Genomic DNA, 17,847 nt, shown 5'->3' with positions numbered 1-17,847 from the left:
GTGATGTGAATTTTTTTGCCATATCGCACATTCCTAACGTGAGGTGTGTAAAGGTTTGGACAAAAACTTCAAACGTTGCTAAATTCTCCCCTAAAAACCCAGGAGTAATATCCTCTCAGACTGCGCAGGACATTTGTGTAAAAGTGCCACTTCGAACCATCTCAGACACATAAGACGACGTTAGAGGGTCCATACTGTGAAGCGAAATGTGTCGAGTCATCTTTAGTGTTATGCTCACCAGCCCTCTACTTTAAAGGCCCAGATCATCGTCCACAGGGACGGACTGCAGCTGAGTGAGGATCTTGGAGTCTCCGTCCATCTCCTCGGGGTTTCCCAGAGGCGAGCCGGCCTCCTCGTCCTGGCCTGGAGAGGGGCTTCCCAGAAGAAGCGACTCTCCCCCCGGCAGGGCTAACAGAGCAGGATCCACGTGCAGCTCGCCCTTGCCGCGGACGTCAAACAGAGTCAGGCTGGTGGACGTTGAGAGGGGCACGGGGCTCCAGGCCGGCTGGGACAGCTGGATGTTTGGTGTCACACCACTGTAGACGGGGCTGAGCGKGAGCATGCTCTCTGGAGTGAGCGCGTTCTGCGTCGTGCAGGTGACGGACTGATCCAAAGTGTGAGAGGAGACGGCAGGAGCCTGGCTGCCGGGGAGCGCCGACTCCGGAGCGCAGTACAGAGGAGACGAGTTAATGAAGTTCAGAGGAAAGGTTGAAAGGCTGCTGGACGTGGTGGTTGGAAGCTGGGAGGCCGCCGGAGGTGTGGAGGGGTTGAGGACTGCGCTCACTCCACTTGCAGGGACGGGGGCAGCGTCTAGGACTGGTTTCAGGGGCAGACYGGTGAGCTGGATGCCTGCTGGGATGGTCAGAATCAGCTTGCCTTGCTGGACACTCAGATAAGGGCTTCCACTGAGGACCAGGTTACCTAAAAACATTAAAAATAAACATTAATCAAGACATTTTATTTTGTGTTCAAATCGYTTGTTAATTGTTCGAAATAAGAAACAACAAACTTCTATAACTTATTGCAAAATGGAAACAATCAACCAGTTCATTTGACAGAAACTACCTTTTTAATAATTTTCATCTTTTCTGTCCTTTTTTTTTTGAATAAATCAACTTTTGGGGCCAACTCATACAGCAAATTCTCTATTCCTCAGTGGTTCCCAACCTTTTTAGACTTGTGTACCCCCGTGAGCCATTTTGTCATATCACTAGTAGCCCCTCTGTTAAATGTAATGATATTTCTTATTTTTACTTTACTATTTATTTAACACCTGAGAATGTTTAATTATCAGGCATTTTATTCTTTTAGACTCAAATTAAACATAAAGATAATTATGATGCCTAGAAAGTGAATAAGTAATTGATCCAGGGAACGGCAGGTGCAAAATACATCAAATACTAGGGGTGTAAGAAAATATCGATACACTGAAATATCACGATATTTCATTTTCCGATACTGTATCGATATTCTAAAGCCCTGTATCGATTTTTTTATTAAGGTTTAAAATGTCAACTTTCCTGCCAGCCGTTCATTTTTATGTTGTAGTTCAGCCTCTGATCACTAGTTGGCAGCAGTGAGCCAGACATTTGGCTCCTCTACCTCTTGAGTCTTTTGCTAAGTGTTGAGTGACCATATTATAAATTAATATTAAAAACTAAAAGCTGCAAAATATATATTTTCAAACCATTTATTGTCAAATTTAGTCTAATAATTGAAATAAGAAATATGAAACAAATAAAATAAAATACATGCAAAGCAGAACACAGCTAAATGTATCAAAATCATGTTTATGAAATATTAGAATTTTCTGAGACAATGAATTTTGTTTTTTCATTTTTTCCCCTGTAACAGGTTTTTATTTAATAGAATTTTTGGACAAAAAAAAAATCGCAATATATCGCGATATTTCGTATCGTGACCCCTCTGTCATATGTATCGTATCGCCAAATTCTTGTCAATACACAGCCCTATCAAATGCCCCAAATAAGCAAATTCCATGAGATTCCTCATTTTATACAGGATTCCATTTTGTGTCAATTTCGTGATTCCGTATGCATTTTCCGTATTGCTGAAATCATAGGGTCCTACATTTCAGTCCAATTTTTATTGTTTTTATTTTACACACCTGGGAAATTTTTCCACATACTCCCTGTAATATGCTCGCGTAYCCCTGGTTGGAAATAACTGCTCTAGATCAGTGGTTCCCAAAGTTGGGGTCATGACCAAGAACAATTTTTATCTGACTTAGTTGCTACAAAAGAATGGGGTTGGTGTATTTAAAAATGATTAAATTAAAATAAATGATTATTGTTTTTATGCCCTGTTTATTTGACCTGATACTAATGTTTATTATCCAAAAATAGTTGGGGGCACAGGTCTCTGCTGATGTTATTTTGTGAGTCAAAAGCTGAAATGTTTGGGAACTGTTGCTCTACATTGATCCTGTTTCTATTTATTCTTTGTCTTCCGTACCTTTTCGACATGTAAGTACTTGTACATACTTTAGCTACAGATTTTAACTGTTAAAACTGTTGAGGTCATTCATGAAGTTCCGACTAAGACATTTAGTTTTTGTAGCTTAAGACTTTTTAAAATATTTAACTTTATTTAAAATGCAATTCGCTGCGGAAATACAATAAGATCTCTTCGATTCTTTGAAAAAACATTGGGCCTCATGCAAGAACATGTTGAACTGATGAATGCGTATTAGGTGCTCGCGCACGAGGAGAGGAGATTAGCATAATTACCACCCTAAAAACACCAGGCTATGTTTCCTGCCCCACATACCAGGAAGTGTCCATTCATAAATGACATTGCAAAGTAAAAAAGAAGAACTTTACAAGTGTGGAGATTGAAGTCCTGCTCTCAGAGATCCAGAAAACAAAGGTCATTTTAAGCAGTGTCAGCTGTGAATTATAGGAGCTGCTAAAGCAGAGGAATGAAATGTGTTGTTAATGTYGTGTCTCCTGTGGGTCGTATACAGTCACAGAAATAAAAATATAAATCATATTCATCTCTCTCTAGTCCTGCTCCACTTTTCCTTTGGTCAAATATTTTTAATTTAAGCGTAAACAACTGTGTGACATAGTTTTYATTTATTCAGAAGAGCAGTCACACACCGCTCCTCCCCTCCTGCAAGTGTCATTTGCGTTTCTGGAAAAAAAAGCATTTATGTCTCCAAATTTCAATTAACTTATTAAATTCATATTAATATTGTAGTGTTATACAACAGCATTAATAGCCAATTTATTAATCTAAGCAATTTATGTTGTTAGTTACATTTAAAATCTAATTCCAATTCAAACAGAATAACCTATTGTCAACATAATTATTGAGTGTGATTTATTTTCAACTCAAAATATCTTCAAACTAATGAAATATAAAGTTATTAGTGAAGAAAATCAGTCTGGATAACAGCAGACTGACTGCTCGTAAAATATACGACAGGTCTGGACCACTCATCAATTTTGTTCGTATCTGAGAAAAATCTTACAATATGAAAAAAATTGGTGAATGACAAGTTTTCCTAAATCACTCGTACTCACAACTTAAAAACAAATCTGTTCATACAAACGGTTCTTGCATGAGGCCCAACATTCTCTTTGAGATCTACTTGAACCTATTTGTTCTATTTTTGTCTTATTTGCTACTTTTAAAAAGGTAAATGGACTGTACTTACATAGTGCCTTTCTATCCAACCAGGATACTCAAAGTGCTTTCCTCATTTACCCATTCACACWGCATCTACTACATCTCTCTACAAAGCTAACGTGTACCCCCCCCAGAATAATCCACACTGAATATTTAGTTTCAGTCAGTTTAAAAATAATTACTCTCTGTGTGTAATTTTATCATTTCCTTCTCAAGTTCACCTCAAAAGCTTATTTTCTTGTTCCATACCCAAATACATTAAATGGAACTTTATATTAAAAAAAAAACATAATCTGTGTACCTGGAGAAGCAGGGGGCAGCTGAATGATTCCTGGGTTTAGCAGCTGCACTGCGGGGGCCATGCTATTCGGGGTCCCCGCACTCTGAACGGGTCTCAGCTGGTTCACTCTGAGCGGGCCCGGAGCGACCCCTCCTGCAGCCGGAGCGGGAGCTAGGATCTGTAAGGGCATCCCGGCAGTGGGGATGGAAAGAGAAGCGCTAGCTGGGACCACCTGAGGGAAGGAGATGTTGGAGGAGGTTTGGATGGAGGAGACCGGGACCAGCTGAGGCACTGAGAGCGGGACGGGCGCTGCGCTGCCTTTAGCCTGGGGGGCCGGGACCACTTGCGTTGGGGAAGATATAGAAATGGCCTGGACTTTGCTCGGCGTGGCGTTTACGGTTTGCTCTCCCAGCTGGTGCATCATCTGCTGCTGGAGGTTGTTACCGTTGAGCTGCGAGATGGAAACGATGGTAGTGGGGCACTGAGACGTGGTTGTGGGGGCACCCAGTTGAGCTGGCGTGCTGCTCGTGCTTAGAGTCTGGGGGGGTTGGAAATGAGGAGCCGGCGAAGGGAGTGAGGACATTGGGACCAGCTGAGGGCACTGGGCTCCTGAAGAGTGCTGGACCAGATGGGACACTGGGGTCCCCTGAATGGAGGGCACCACCTGGGGCAACGAGATGGGCTGAGGGGTGGAGTTACTGGAGAAAATGACAGAGCTCGAGGGGTTTAACTGGGAACCAGAGGCGACGCTGGCGACGTGCGGACTGGACATCGTCGCTGAAGAAGAAATAACCAAGCCTGCAGGTGACAGAGAAGCTGGGGGGGTCAGGAACTCCTGATGTTGAGGGGTCCGTGCTAAAACTATTGATGGAAGACTGGTGGGAGAGGACAGAGTTGGTGAGGAGGAGGATAAAGATGAGGAAGACGATGTAACAGTCTCGTTKCTCTCTGATTTAGGAGCGATGATGAAATCCATTTCGTCGTCGTTTTCAGTTTTGGATTGCAGAGGTGGAGAAATGATAGTTTGAGAGTTAGGTACGGTGTTAGTGCTCAAAACTTTAGACGCCAAGACCGTGACTTCCTGTTCAGCCTCAGAAGCTGTCTGCTGCGGCAGCTGCCCGCTCGCCCCAGGTTTGGTTATTACCGGAGCCCCGTTCAGGATTAGAGGGGAGTTKGAGGCGACGGGACTCAGGGTGACGGTACGGCATTCACCCAGGTTGAGCCCGTTGATTATGACGCCGGCCCCTGCACCGGACAGGAGCGAGTTTCCATTCAGGAGCAAAGGCTGAGAGGCTGTGAGGAAGCTGYTGGACCCGTTCAGGATGAGCTGACTTCCTGCGTTACACGGCACCGCAGAAACAGAGATGATGGGCGCCGCGGAGATGGCAGCCTTCTCCGGTCTGTCGGGAGCGTCGTCCATTACGCTCGCCTCATCTTCAGTGCTGTGGTTCCCATCAGACTCACTGAAAAATAAAACAATAATCAAAACAATTATATAAACAGTTTCCTAACTTTTTGATTATATGTACTTTATTAATATAAAGTATTTTTGAATTTGAATTGAATTATTTGCAGACTCATGGTCAATAATACATAAAAAAAGACAATAAAAAAATTTAAAACATCTCTGGGAAAGTCCACACATTAAAGATTATTAGCTAAACAGTTTGATCAAAGTTTAACATTATTTTTTTCAATWTAATCTCAATCACTGGTGACTGCAGTTGATTTGAAGACTTTACATCATCGGAAAACTTAGTTACCATCTTTGCCTGGTACTGAATGCCCAAGTCAGTGTGTGTGTGTATTGTGTGATTAGTCAGAACATTAGGGATGTCCCGATCCAGATGTTTTGGSTCCCGATACAATCCAATGTTTTTAGTGATTAGTCTTTCCGATACCGATCAGATAGCTTTATTTCTTTCCAAGTGACAAGGCTGGTAGTGTTAAAACTAGCCCTGCTGTTTCGACGAGAAACATCCAGTTTGCAGATTTTGCAAGATGCAGTTTCAGCATCATTGTGTCCCATTGAAAAGTGTTCCCACACTGTGGACATGGTTGCACACTTGTGTGCGTCTTGACTTCTTAATGGCAGTTGTGAAGCATGATGATGCTGAAAACTGTCACGAAAACTGGATCGGCTCGATCATATGACTAAATCAGATTCTACCCGATTTTCAAAAAATGGCCGTATCTGCCACCGATACCGATCCTGAGTATCTGATTGGGACATCCCTACAGAACACTGTGGGAGTGTTCACACTAAAAAGTGRGTGAACTACACTTTCACTTCAGCTGTTTCACTAACTCACACGAAAACTTGGCCATTGTTTTGTTTTGTTTTTTACGTTGGATGCCCTTCCTGACGCAAACGTTGACCACCTGGCTACGACGGCCCACTTGTGTGGAGCAGAGGGGAGGAGCAGTTGATGAAGTTGAAGTAGACATATCCTGCTTTTACAATCATGCTTTTATAATCCTTCCTTTGTAACATTTTTGTGCATTAAATCCTTTATGCAGGGGTCCTAAACCCCTCGGCTGCCATCAATCTTGTGGTGCAGAGGTTGTGAAGTTGTGGAAGGAGGCTCACCAGGACTTCTCCCCCAGTTTCTAAAATGTCTGTGCAAGAAAAACAACATCTCACGGCCACGTCAGCGAGATTTGWTGTCTTGTGAAGTATAACCAGAGTTGTGAACTAAAGTAAAAATACTTTGTTACATTACTTAAGTAGAAATTCTAGTAATCTAAACTTTACTTGAATGACCATTTTTAAGCAAAACTTTTTACTTGTACTCCTTACATTTTATCAAATGTTGAAAGTAGAAAGTTGTTACATTTCATTTTGACATGTTTTCATTATAAAAATATATAAGCTTATCTGGATAAATCTCACCTCCAGGATATATCTTAGTACAAAAATGACTGTAGAGATATGTATGCAGCTAAAACAGGTAGAMTATTTAGCCTAAAGTTTTCAACACTGATTTTAATATAACATTATAGTCATCATGGCCTTAAAAAGGTTTTTGGGGAGGTCACCTGCCAATAAATGTCTTTTAAGAAATTCTATCCACTCACTTTTACTTTTAATACTTAAGTACACTAAATGTCAGATACTTATTTTAGTTATTATTATTATTATTTTTAGATTTTATTAGCCATTATTGTCCCACAGAGGGGAAATTAATTCTCTGCATTTTACGCATCCCACATGTGAACACACATGGAGCAGTGGGCTGCCAATTACAGTGTCCGGGGAGCAGCTGAGGGGTTAAGGGCCCATCCTGGTTCAGGGAGTTGAACCGGTGACCTTCCGACCACATACTCATCTTCTAAAGTTAGAGGAGACTTAGTGATTTCATAATAAGATACTTGCACTTTTACTCAAGTATCACTTTGAAGTACTTAAACAAAACAGGGTATAACCACAACTAAAACTCTGGCCTAAAAGGCAGTGGGCGATATTCATTCCTTCAAGGATACACCTGATCTCCATAAGTTTAGTGCAAATAAAACGGCCGATCAGAACCCACCATAAACTCTGAGGTATGTGATAAGCCCCCCTGTGCTCAGTCTTATCTACCCAAAGCTTGGTTGTAAAACTCTGATTTGAGCCTGTCTGAAAGCATCCGCTCTCCTCCCCCCAAAGAGCTGAAGCTCTAACCTCTGTCACCCTCTGAAGCTCTGGGGGCGGCAGTGCAGGCTTTCAGGAAACTTGAGCCTTTGTGGGACCATCTGGATCTCACATTTCATAACAAAGCAACATGCTTTTTGGTCTCTGATGCGTGGCTTCACTTTGCTGTCAAATGATACCGTCCACCTCCTCACCCAGACCTAYTTATTGTAATCATGTGTCACAGTTGGGTTATTTGTTTTTGGTTATATAAAAACAGCTGCTGCAGATTATAATCTGAGTCGGTCTTGCCTTTTGCTGAGAGTTCCGGACGGGGTCCTGTCCCTCTGTCTGCGGTTCTTGAACCAGTTGCTGACCTGTGTGAGGGACAGTCCTGTGACTTTGGCCAGGTTCTTCTTCTCGTCCGGAGTCGGGTACCTGTTGCTCTTGTAGCACTCCTTCAGCGCGTTGCGGGACTTCTCCTTGAAGCAGTACACGGTCTCCTCCCCGTCCCAGATGGTTTTGGGCAGGGGGAACTTTTTCCTGAGCCGGTATTTGTCCACGGCGCCCAGGCTGCGGCCCCGGGACCTCTCCGCCTCCTTGTAGCGCGCTTTGAGGTACAGGTCCTGCAGGAACCCATGGTTCGACGGGTGGAAGTCGTGGCTCTCCAGGAGGGCGTACAGCTCCTTGAACTCCTCCCGGTGGAAGGCCACCAGAGCCTGGGCCTTCAGCAGGGTCTCGTTGCCACGTAGCAGCTCGGACGAAGGAGGTATGGTGGAGAGAAATCTCCACAGGCGATCCACATTGCCCGCCTGCAGGAGGGCCTCGCAGAGACACGAAACCTGGTCTGTGGAGAAACTCAGAGCCGACTTTTGGAAACTTTGGAGCAGTTCTTCCGAAACCTGGACGGGATCTTCCTCTTTTTTGGGCTCCTCTGGGCTGCTCTCTGATTGTTCTGTGGATTCTAAAGACAAGGAAGCCATTTTCACTTTAACTTTTTTTCCCCCACCAGTGGTTCCTCCTCCCCCTGTCTCCCTCCCTCCTCTCTCCTGCCGCCTGCCTGCCTCTGAGGTTTAATGTGCCTGCGAGCAAAAAAAAAAAAAAAAAAAAAACAGGCAGGTTACTTTCACTGTAATAATTAAATCCAACAATTAAAGCTCTAAGTTATTAAAAAGTTGCAGTTTTCCCCTAGTTTTTCTTCAGAAGGCTTTCAAAATTAAACAAACAGGGTATGAATGTTGTTAAACTTTCTCTGGTGTTAACCCAACAGTTATCTGTGACTCAGAAATAAATCCCACTACCATTAAACTGTACATTTAAATGAAAATCATGCATGGTCCTTTCATAAATTTCACTCATGAGAAAAACAATAATAACAATAATAATAAAAATATCTGAATAACAAAAATTTCCTCTTAATTTTTTTCTACTTTTCTTTACATGATTAATGTAGGTTTGGCTGACTKATGATAAGACATGTAAATGTATGTGGAGTAGTTTTACCTTTGTCTGAAACAATGTACATACATTTATCACAAGTGGTGTAATTAAGAAATTATAAATGCATGATTTTATGTGATAACATCAAAAGAACAGTGCAAATTAAACAAACAAAAAGGTCAACTTTATTCAGTGTTTCCCAAAGTTGGGGTCAGGACCCAAAGTGGGGTCCTGAAAAGATTTTCTGAATTAATTACATTTTTGCCTTTGTTGTTACAAAGTGTGAGGTTAGTATATTTAAAATGGATAAATGTAGTATAAAAAATATTGTTACTATGCCCATGTTTTGTTGACCTGATTCAAATGTTTATCATACAAAAATAGCTGGGGGCACAGGTCTCTCCTACTGTTATTTTGTGGGTCAAAAGCTGAAAAGTTTGGGAACCACTGCACTTTGGTTCCCAAAGTTGGGCTTGGGACCCAATTATGGGTCATGAAGCACCTTGGATAATCTCCAGAAATCAATTTAAAGGGTAATAAAATAATTGCTGATGTAATATTTTCCCTATAATTATTACAAAAACACAAAATAAGTATAAATAAGTATTTATATTTGTGTACAAGCTGTTTAGATGGTCAAAAAACTGTGTTTTTAGGGTTATTAATGAAGTTCGTGTACTCAGACCAGTAATCAGACCAGGGGTCACAGGTTTTTGCCATGAATATTTTGTGGGTCAGAAGATAAAAAGTTTGGGAACCACTGCTCTATATGACTAAAGGATAACTGTGATGAATAAATTATTATTATTATACTGATGAAAATATAGGGTACAGTATATTTATATCAGAAATATGTGCCTTTCATAATAATATTATTAAAGAAAAACAGCAGTTTTACTAACATAAAAGTTTGATTTTTTTTAGCAAATTGTTTTATGGGAGTTTAAAATGTCCAAATTAAGTTTCAAAATTTATTTCAATAGACTAAAATGAAATGCACTTTTTTGTGTTTAGACAGCATGCTTACAAAAAATCATTTAGGAAAACCTGTTGTCACTACAAGGAAGAGTACAAAGAAATTAAAATAACAATATATGTAGATTGGTTATTTATTGCTGGTTTGGGTCAAATTTCATTTAGACATTATGGTTATTATTTGTTTTGTTTGTTATTTGTTCTGGTTTAACCATTATCCATATTTTAGCGTAACATGGTTTGAACAAGCACATTTATTAGTATAACCGTTCAGTTTTCTCCCATGATCACACTGATTAAAATGTAAAGTTTTCACCTGTATCTACAAGTCTAAATGCSAACCTTAAGAGAGAGAACATGTGATAATAGAGCATGGAAAAATGGTCATTATGATAAGATATATGGTCTAAAGATAAGATGTGAGGAATGTAAATRTTTACTGTGGGAAGCAGGTTAAGTTGAAGGTTTGTTTTAGCCCCTCCTCTCCTTTCATCCATTCAGTTTTAACTTCAAGCTTCTTTTCTTTTCTTCAGGCATAACGCGGCTGATAAATATGGCTTGGAATAGGAGGTGGAGTATTCTGTTTTTCTGTTAAATAAACGGCTAACAAATGAAGTTTAACTGGACTTTAGCACCCCCTATTGGTTATTTCAGTTTTGTTCACTCCTGTCTGACGATTGGTAGCCATTGTTGTCAATCAGCATTTYTAGTGGGCGGTCCCTCAGCTTGGTTTCTTGTAATTTCATTGGTCAAATCGGTTTGATCTCACACTTGATTGGTTGGTTTCACCTGAGGCGGGTAGAACCTTCCAGAGTAGGGCGTAAACAGGAATTGTCGCGTGAGTTTCTGGCATAAAATACAATTCAGAGTTAAATGCAGAGTTCCTTGTTTTTAGAGCACTACGGTTACTCCGGATTCCTGAAAAGCARATAGTCGACTGTTGTCTTCACGATTTGTTTCCACTTTTGAGAAAAGTAAGTAACTGTGGCAACATTGTGTTTGTGTGTCTCRGTGGACCCAACGTGACTGGTAGTACTGTCTGATTACAGCTAGCTAGCAGCAGCATGCAGCTAACTATTTCAAACGAGCCATCCAGTAAGAACATATAAGAGGAAAATTAATCGATTACAACAGATTTGTTTAATWAAAGGGAAGACTAACAGTTACAGCAATAGTTTATACTTACACGTAAAAACAATAATGGAATGTCACAAGTTAGTAAACCCCTCTTTGAGGTGTTTACAACAGTCAAAGTTGTATTTAGATTAGATTAGATTAGACCTTTATTGTCATTGTACAGAGCACAATGAAATTACAGTCCAGAGCACCCAATTTATAACATTGTATCTAATTCTAGGATGACTTTAAAGATGCAATTCAACTTATTTTGTCCACATTTCCAGGCCTTGTTCATTAACATTGAGAAGGATGGACGGTGGAGTTATAGTTACCAACCCCATTGTGACAGTTCGTGTGACCAGCACCCTGTCCTCCTTCGAGTCGCTGCGCAAGTTCGATAGAGGGATTACTATAGCAGAACTGAAGGTAAAACTCACACAACAGATCTGATGGACACTTGAAGTGGGCTTACGTTGATAACACATACCATCCTGACTGTACTCTTTTTTTATCATGTTGAACTCAGGGAAAACTGGAGATGATTGTGGGCATTCCTGCCTCCGCCATGGATTTGGAAATTCTTAGTGTCTCTGATAAGTTTTTACAGAAAATAGACAGTGATGAAGCTTTACTTGGCTCCTATCCTGTGGATGACAACTGCAGAATACATGTATGTACAATAAAAATAATTCATAATATAGTGTGTTTGCAGAAATGTCGTCAAATGTTCACATTTCCAGAGGAGCTTGCAGTGACAGTCAAAGCAGTGTTCATTTACTTTAGCAAACTACAAATATTATTACAATGAATTAAGACATTTTTGACAAGAAAATGAAGAATGTCACAAAGATACCTCATATTTAATCAGAACTGAAGATCACGTTGAATTTAAAAGCACCACACCCATCATATGAGCGAAGTGCCTAGTGTGCAGAGACTTTGAAAAACAGATGAAGCTCTCGCTTTTCCAAATGTTCGTCAGTCAGTCGCGTGTTGGAGTTTAATTTACCAAAAGTAATCCTAAAGTATTATTCAAGCATGCAGAACTGACGTGATCCTTTCTAAAAAAAAATTTTTTTTCTGCACAGGTTATCGATAAAAGTGGAGGTCAGGTGGGCGAATTGTTTGATGTTTCCAAAGTGGAAAAGTTTGAGCTCTCAAATGAAGTATATGATAAAAGAACTGGTAAGAGTTTCTGCACTTGATTTTTCAAAACTAAATTAATTAAGATTTATATTTTGATAAAATTACCAGTTTTTAATGTAAATTAATATCTGACAAAATATAATTACTGATATTGAAGCTTTTTGGTGAATATTTTAGTCTAGGCTTGAGTTACTGTTGATTGCTTTGATGATGCCAAGTGTTTAATATGGAAATTTTGTATTTTTCTTGAGTATCTGCAAGGTCATTTATGAAAAAACACCAATTTGGTCGTTACGACAACGATCGGGTTGCTAAGAAGAATGCTGAGATTGCTGCTCAGCTTGAAGAGCAGAAGGCTGCTGCTGATGCCATTTCCGTTGGCAGCCGCTGTAAAGTGGAAGTCACTGGGCAACCCACAAAACTTGGAACTGTCWTGTATGTTGGTAAGTGTAGAGAAAGCTTAGTCTTTTTATTTTAGTTTAAGATTTTAAAGTTGTAATGACAGCTTTTCCTGATCTACTTTGCTTTACTAGTCAAAGTAACTCCTAAGTTTTTTTACTTTATTGTATGTATGTACGTAAGGACAGTGCACTGAACTGTAATAAAAACTTTGGAGATAACAAGAAAATGCTTTTATTTAAGTTTTTTTAAGTACTTTACATGGGCTGGGAGTGGTTTCATATTAAAGGATGATTTCATCGGTTTTGCAGGCACAACAGAGTTCAAGCCTGGTTACTGGGTGGGTGTGAAGTACGACGAGCCCCTCGGAAAGCACGACGGAACGTAGGGGCAATGAATTTTTACTTTTTTTTCTCCTAATAATTGAATGGATTCAGCGTTGTTGGAAGTAATTTCACCTGATGTTTTCATCTTGTCTTCACAGAGTTCAGGGGAAAAAGTACTTTGAATGCGATAACAAATACGGAGCGTTTGTGAAGCCACTGAGCGTGACGGTGGGAGACTTCCCTGAGGAGGATTACGGTTTAGATGAGATTTAACTGGACAGACTGGATAAAAGTTATTGTTTTCTTTAATTTGGTCAATCCTTTGACTGTAAGTTGAAGCATCTTCTGATCATAAATCAGAAGAATGATAGTCATTTTAGTACTACATATAGTTTTTTGTTGTGCTTCTCTGGTGGGCGCAATCCAAAAGCACTTTAGCATCTTTTTTTTCCTGCAACGTGACAAAGAATTCAGTCAGTGTTTCATAAAGGAAGGAGTTTTTTAGCCTACGATGGATTTTGTTATTTTACTCCATGTACTACTTTAATGTTAATTCCAATGCTTAAATTTGTTATTTTTGGTCAATATTAGTGTGGTTAAAAATGATTGTATAAAAATGTTCACAATGAATCGTAGCCCTGGTATTTTCAAGACAGTACATTTCTTTGTTATTCTCTGTGATTTGGATGTTTGKAAGAATTACCCTGCCAGACTTTGAAACATTACATTTATAACCTACTGAAGTTATTCTAAATCTGTAAGATGTACTTCCAGTTAGACTTAGCCAATAGAGCACCATAAATAGTAGTGTTTAAGTGTATGTGTTGGTGTTGCAGCCCTTCAGATCCAAATTTCTTGATGCTAGGTTGGCCCTTGAAAGACCAAATACTTCAAATCCCATCAAACTCTGATTTCACATCTTTATTTCTCACTGTACTGTTTTTATACATGTTCCATACTCAAAATGAGTCAACTTTGGAAAAATGTGCGTTTTGAWTTAACAATGTTTTGTTTTGGAGAAAATGTAAATTTGCATTTTAATGTCTTTGCAGTGAAATATTAGTAGACATGTATATTTTTTAGTTTTCCATTGATCTCTGAAGTGCTGGTGTTACTGTGTGCCAAAGGTTATAAGGACAAAAATAAAAAGATCAGTATAAAATTGATCAGATTGCATCAGTTCTGCCTCCTGTCCTTTTGTTAGGATCACCATCTCTAAACCATAAATCATGTCTTGATCTTTCCCTGATGTGATCACTTTAAAACCTTCAGTCATTATTTTGTAGTAGCTGAACACATATCAAATCATGCCATTTTATGTCCTCCATGTAGTTAAATGATGCAAAAGAAATGAGTTTASTTTGAGGATAGTTCTGTTATTTTCCTAAACTTGGGCAATACACACACTTGCAATTTTTCCTGTTAATTACAAGATCTATTGTTCAAGTCCTAATGTTTATTGTTTATTTTATTTTTTAGTTGTTTTTTTTTTTTGCTTCAAAGCTCATAATCTTAGAGTCTGTAGTGACTGCATGACAAGGCCGAATGTTACACGCACTTTCATCATCATGTCGTGACAAGAAAGGGCCAATTTTTCTAGTCCTCACTATTTTTCCTTTAAAAGGCTACGATGACGTTTCCCTTTTGAGTTCTCGCGAGATTTCGCGCACTTTCCCCACCAGCCAGCTAGCTAGCAGAGTGATGTGTGCGCGATAGAGACGGAGAAAGATGGCGACGCAGGGGAGCGAATCAACTAAATCTACCGTGAGCAACGGGGAGGTAAAATTAATGACACTCACAGCAGTTGCTTACACGTAGCGGCTGGTAAATGTGGGCCGAGTCGATGGTTTTGAACGTCGTGTGCGGGACTTTTACCACTGAAGTGTTTCGTTACGCGAGCTTCAGTGACAGTTGACTTGAGTGCCGGCTGGTTTTTAAAACGACCTCCTGGCTCTCTTTACGATGTGTTGTGAAATCCTGACCGCTAAACGAGTAGAGATGCGAAGCGAGGGCAGCGTAGACGGTGACATTTTACCTGAAAACGAACGTCGAAAGAAAAGAGAGACGATAATTAGGTGACTGTATCGGTGTGAACCAGCTGACAACCGCAGCGTGACACAAGAAGAAGAAGAAGGAGGAGGAGGAGGCCTGAACCTGAACAGCGCAGCATGGCTCGATTTACCGGGCTAACAGTTAGCCTCTCTCCCCTTCAGTCAGCCTATTTTAGTAAATCTTTTACCTCCTGACTTTATCCACATTATAAACACAAAGCTTGACTTGACAGCATCGCCGCCTTTTAACAGTCAACCAAAAAAGATTAGTCATGGTCAAAAATGTGTAACCTTTAAAAATAATGGAAGACATATCTAAACATGAGCAGAGTTTTATGAACGGACTTGAGGGTTTAGGAGACCTAAAATGCATTGAATATGAAGCTGGATACGAATGTCTTCAAATTTCAATAGAAATAAAATGAGGGAGTGTTTAGGACATAACTTAAAATGACCAAAACCACGTGGAAATGACTCCTGAAAATAAYAATAATGTGTTCTAATCAAACATGAGCATCACTCATTAAAAAGTGACACTAAAAAATGAATTCAACAGCTAATTTATTATACCTAGTAGGTTTCTGAGTCATTGRGAAGAAGAGGCTGTGTTCTCAGGTTTGTGGCTTCATCATAACTAAATTCTATAAATCTAAAAAAAAAGTTTTTCCCCAAAACATGATTAATGTTTATTATGTCAYCAAAGGACGTTGTGAATAGCTTTAGAAGGCAAACCAATAGTCTCCCTTGTGCCTAATGCTAAATCCCATAAAATAACCTAATGTAGTTGCAAAAAAATCTATAAAACAGATTAAAAATGAGAGCCTTATAGCAGATGCTTGTCTATAAAGAGGACCAGAAGGCAGTTAGCAATCAGTAAGATGCTTATGGGTTGATATTACCATTTTTTTTCTTTTAGATTGTGTTAATGTTCAAATCTGAACTATTTAGTATGTCTCCCTCCATCCATCCATTCTTTTACCCACTTCCTTAGGGTCACATATGGAGCTGGTGCCTATCTCCAGCAGTTACTGTGTGACAGGCAAAGTACACCCTGTCCAGGTCCCAAGTCCAGCACAGGAACACGTAGAGACAAACCACACACTCACATCAAGGGACAATTTAGTGTTACCAATTAACCTATGTGTTTTTGGTCTGTGGTTAACTGGACTGGAGTCCCTGTAGAAAGCTCACAAGTGCACAGGGAGACCATGCAAACTACACAGATCGAAAAGCAATGTTCTCTAAATTCAACTTGTGATTTTATCCTCAATCAAAAGGTCATCAACTAGGAGAAGAGTACAWTGTGCAGTAAATGTCTCCTGTGCTCTAAAACTGCTCTAAGGATAAATGTGCTGTTACTTACAGAAGGACCACTCGTGTAGCTCTTTAAGCTTCCTAATCTGAATTTTTGTGTAAAGATTTGAGAGGTTCAGTCTGTAGCCAGATATAATCACAGGTGTCTGATCTGCTGTTAGGTGTAATAACAGGGACCTCAACACAAGTGTCAGTGTTTTCTTGTGTGACCTGAATGCTTAATATTGAAAGCCTGACTATGTTTTCCACTTTATCTGTGTGGTAGTACAGACAGAGTTTTTAATCCTATTTATATATCTCGCTTTGTTTTATAACCCCAGTGTTGTAAACATTACTAGCAATATCCATTGCTTTGAACATTTGTTACACCTGAACTTGTCCTATTTAAATGTCAGACAAATGGATAACCTGGTGTGAAGCATTGACCCTAAATACCAAGTTAATTATTATTCTCTAATACACAGTGTTATTACATTAACATTTGTTTTTGTTTGACTGAATTGTTCAACTTCTGTTTATACCGAAATAAAATGAACATTGACATATTTACCACACCAGAACACTGACATAAGGATGAAAGGGCCTCTTTAGGGCCTTGAACTAATCTGTTTATCATGTTGTCTTCCATTTTCTGCATGTCTCGTACATAACAGAATTTGACAATAAAGGTGACTTGACCTTGCTTGCACCTTAGAACAAACGTTCACATTTTTAGTGTTCACTAATTTTTTTAGGCTGTCAACACCCTTATAAACAATACCCTGTTTGAACAGAACACAGTGTTTTCGTCTGCAATGTGTTGTTCGTTTGAAGAGGCCAACCATTTGTGTTTATGACAACAGGGGGAGATTGGATGTTTAGATAGAGAATGAGCCTCATGACTTGGCATGTGCTTGTCTATTGTGTCATTTGAATGGAGTGTGGGGGCTTGGAAGGATTAATAAAAAGCTAAATAAAAAAGCAAACTGATTAAAAATTTTACTGACATAAAGTGATAGTTGATATATGCCATAATTTCCTCACATATCAGTCATTTAATGTACTCCTAAACCCTACAGTGGATCTACAACTCAGGCGATGTTAATTCCTTCAAGGAGAGCCACACATTAAATTTTATATTTGGCTAATAGATTATTCATGCCAGAAAAGAACAATGTACCAATTTTGACTGAGCATAAATTTGTTATATAAAGTAAAATAACTTAATGAAATCAGTGGGTGCTCTTTTTAATGCATAATGACGCTGATCATAGGGCTGTGTATTGGCAAGAATTTGACGATACGATACATATCATGACAGAGGGGTCACGATACGAAATATCCCGATAAATTTCGATATATTTCGATACCGTAAACAAGGCGATATATTGTGATATTTTTGGTCCAAAAATTCTATTAAATAAAAACCTCTTACTGGAAAAAAAAAAACCGAAAAAACAAAATTCATTGTCTCAGAAAATTCTAATATTACATAAACATACTTTTGATACAAAGCATATACATACTTTGTATACTTTTGATACAAAGCAT

At 39.4% G+C, this 17,847-nt stretch overlaps 4 protein-coding genes across 4 annotated transcripts in view; 2 read left to right on the top strand and 2 right to left on the bottom strand.

The window, feature by feature from the left end:
- Positions 1-325, bottom strand: part of six9 (SIX homeobox 9) — an 8,333-nt gene extending 8,008 nt beyond the window's left edge. Inside the window, exon 1 of the mRNA XM_014022842.1 lies at positions 239-325. The gene's annotated coding sequence lies outside the window, so the exon portion shown is untranslated. The remainder of the gene's footprint in view (positions 1-238) is intronic.
- The window catches only part of six5 (SIX homeobox 5), a gene marked incomplete in the record, with an annotated part of 31,096 nt that extends 22,199 nt beyond the window's left edge, over positions 1-8,897 (bottom strand). The window contains 3 exon segments of the mRNA XM_014022839.1: positions 1-921; positions 3,956-5,397; positions 7,860-8,897. Coding sequence (XP_013878293.1) covers positions 251-921; positions 3,956-5,397; positions 7,860-8,530 — 2,784 coding nt within the window.
- A 1,877-nt stretch (positions 8,898-10,774) lies between these two features.
- tbcb (tubulin folding cofactor B) lies at positions 10,775-14,131 on the top strand. Its single transcript, XM_014022832.1, has 7 exons — positions 10,775-10,936; positions 11,366-11,507; positions 11,608-11,751; positions 12,170-12,266; positions 12,479-12,670; positions 12,938-13,010; positions 13,111-14,131. Exons 2-7 carry the CDS (start codon positions 11,391-11,393, stop codon positions 13,223-13,225), a joined length of 738 nt encoding a protein of 245 aa, XP_013878286.1. The 5' UTR covers positions 10,775-10,936; positions 11,366-11,390; the 3' UTR covers positions 13,226-14,131.
- Positions 14,132-14,546: 415 nt separating this feature from the next.
- The window catches only part of clptm1 (CLPTM1 regulator of GABA type A receptor forward trafficking), a gene marked incomplete in the record, with an annotated part of 13,861 nt that continues 10,560 nt past the window's right edge, over positions 14,547-17,847 (top strand). Inside the window, 1 exon segment of the mRNA XM_014022831.1 lies at positions 14,547-14,731. Coding sequence (XP_013878285.1) covers positions 14,681-14,731 — 51 coding nt within the window.

The sequence above is a fragment of the Austrofundulus limnaeus genome, unplaced genomic scaffold (genome assembly GCF_001266775.1).
Source record: "Austrofundulus limnaeus strain Quisiro unplaced genomic scaffold, Austrofundulus_limnaeus-1.0 Scaffold344, whole genome shotgun sequence".
Classification (NCBI taxonomy): domain Eukaryota; kingdom Metazoa; phylum Chordata; class Actinopteri; order Cyprinodontiformes; family Rivulidae; genus Austrofundulus; species Austrofundulus limnaeus.
This window is presented reverse-complemented; position numbering and strand designations above follow the sequence as displayed.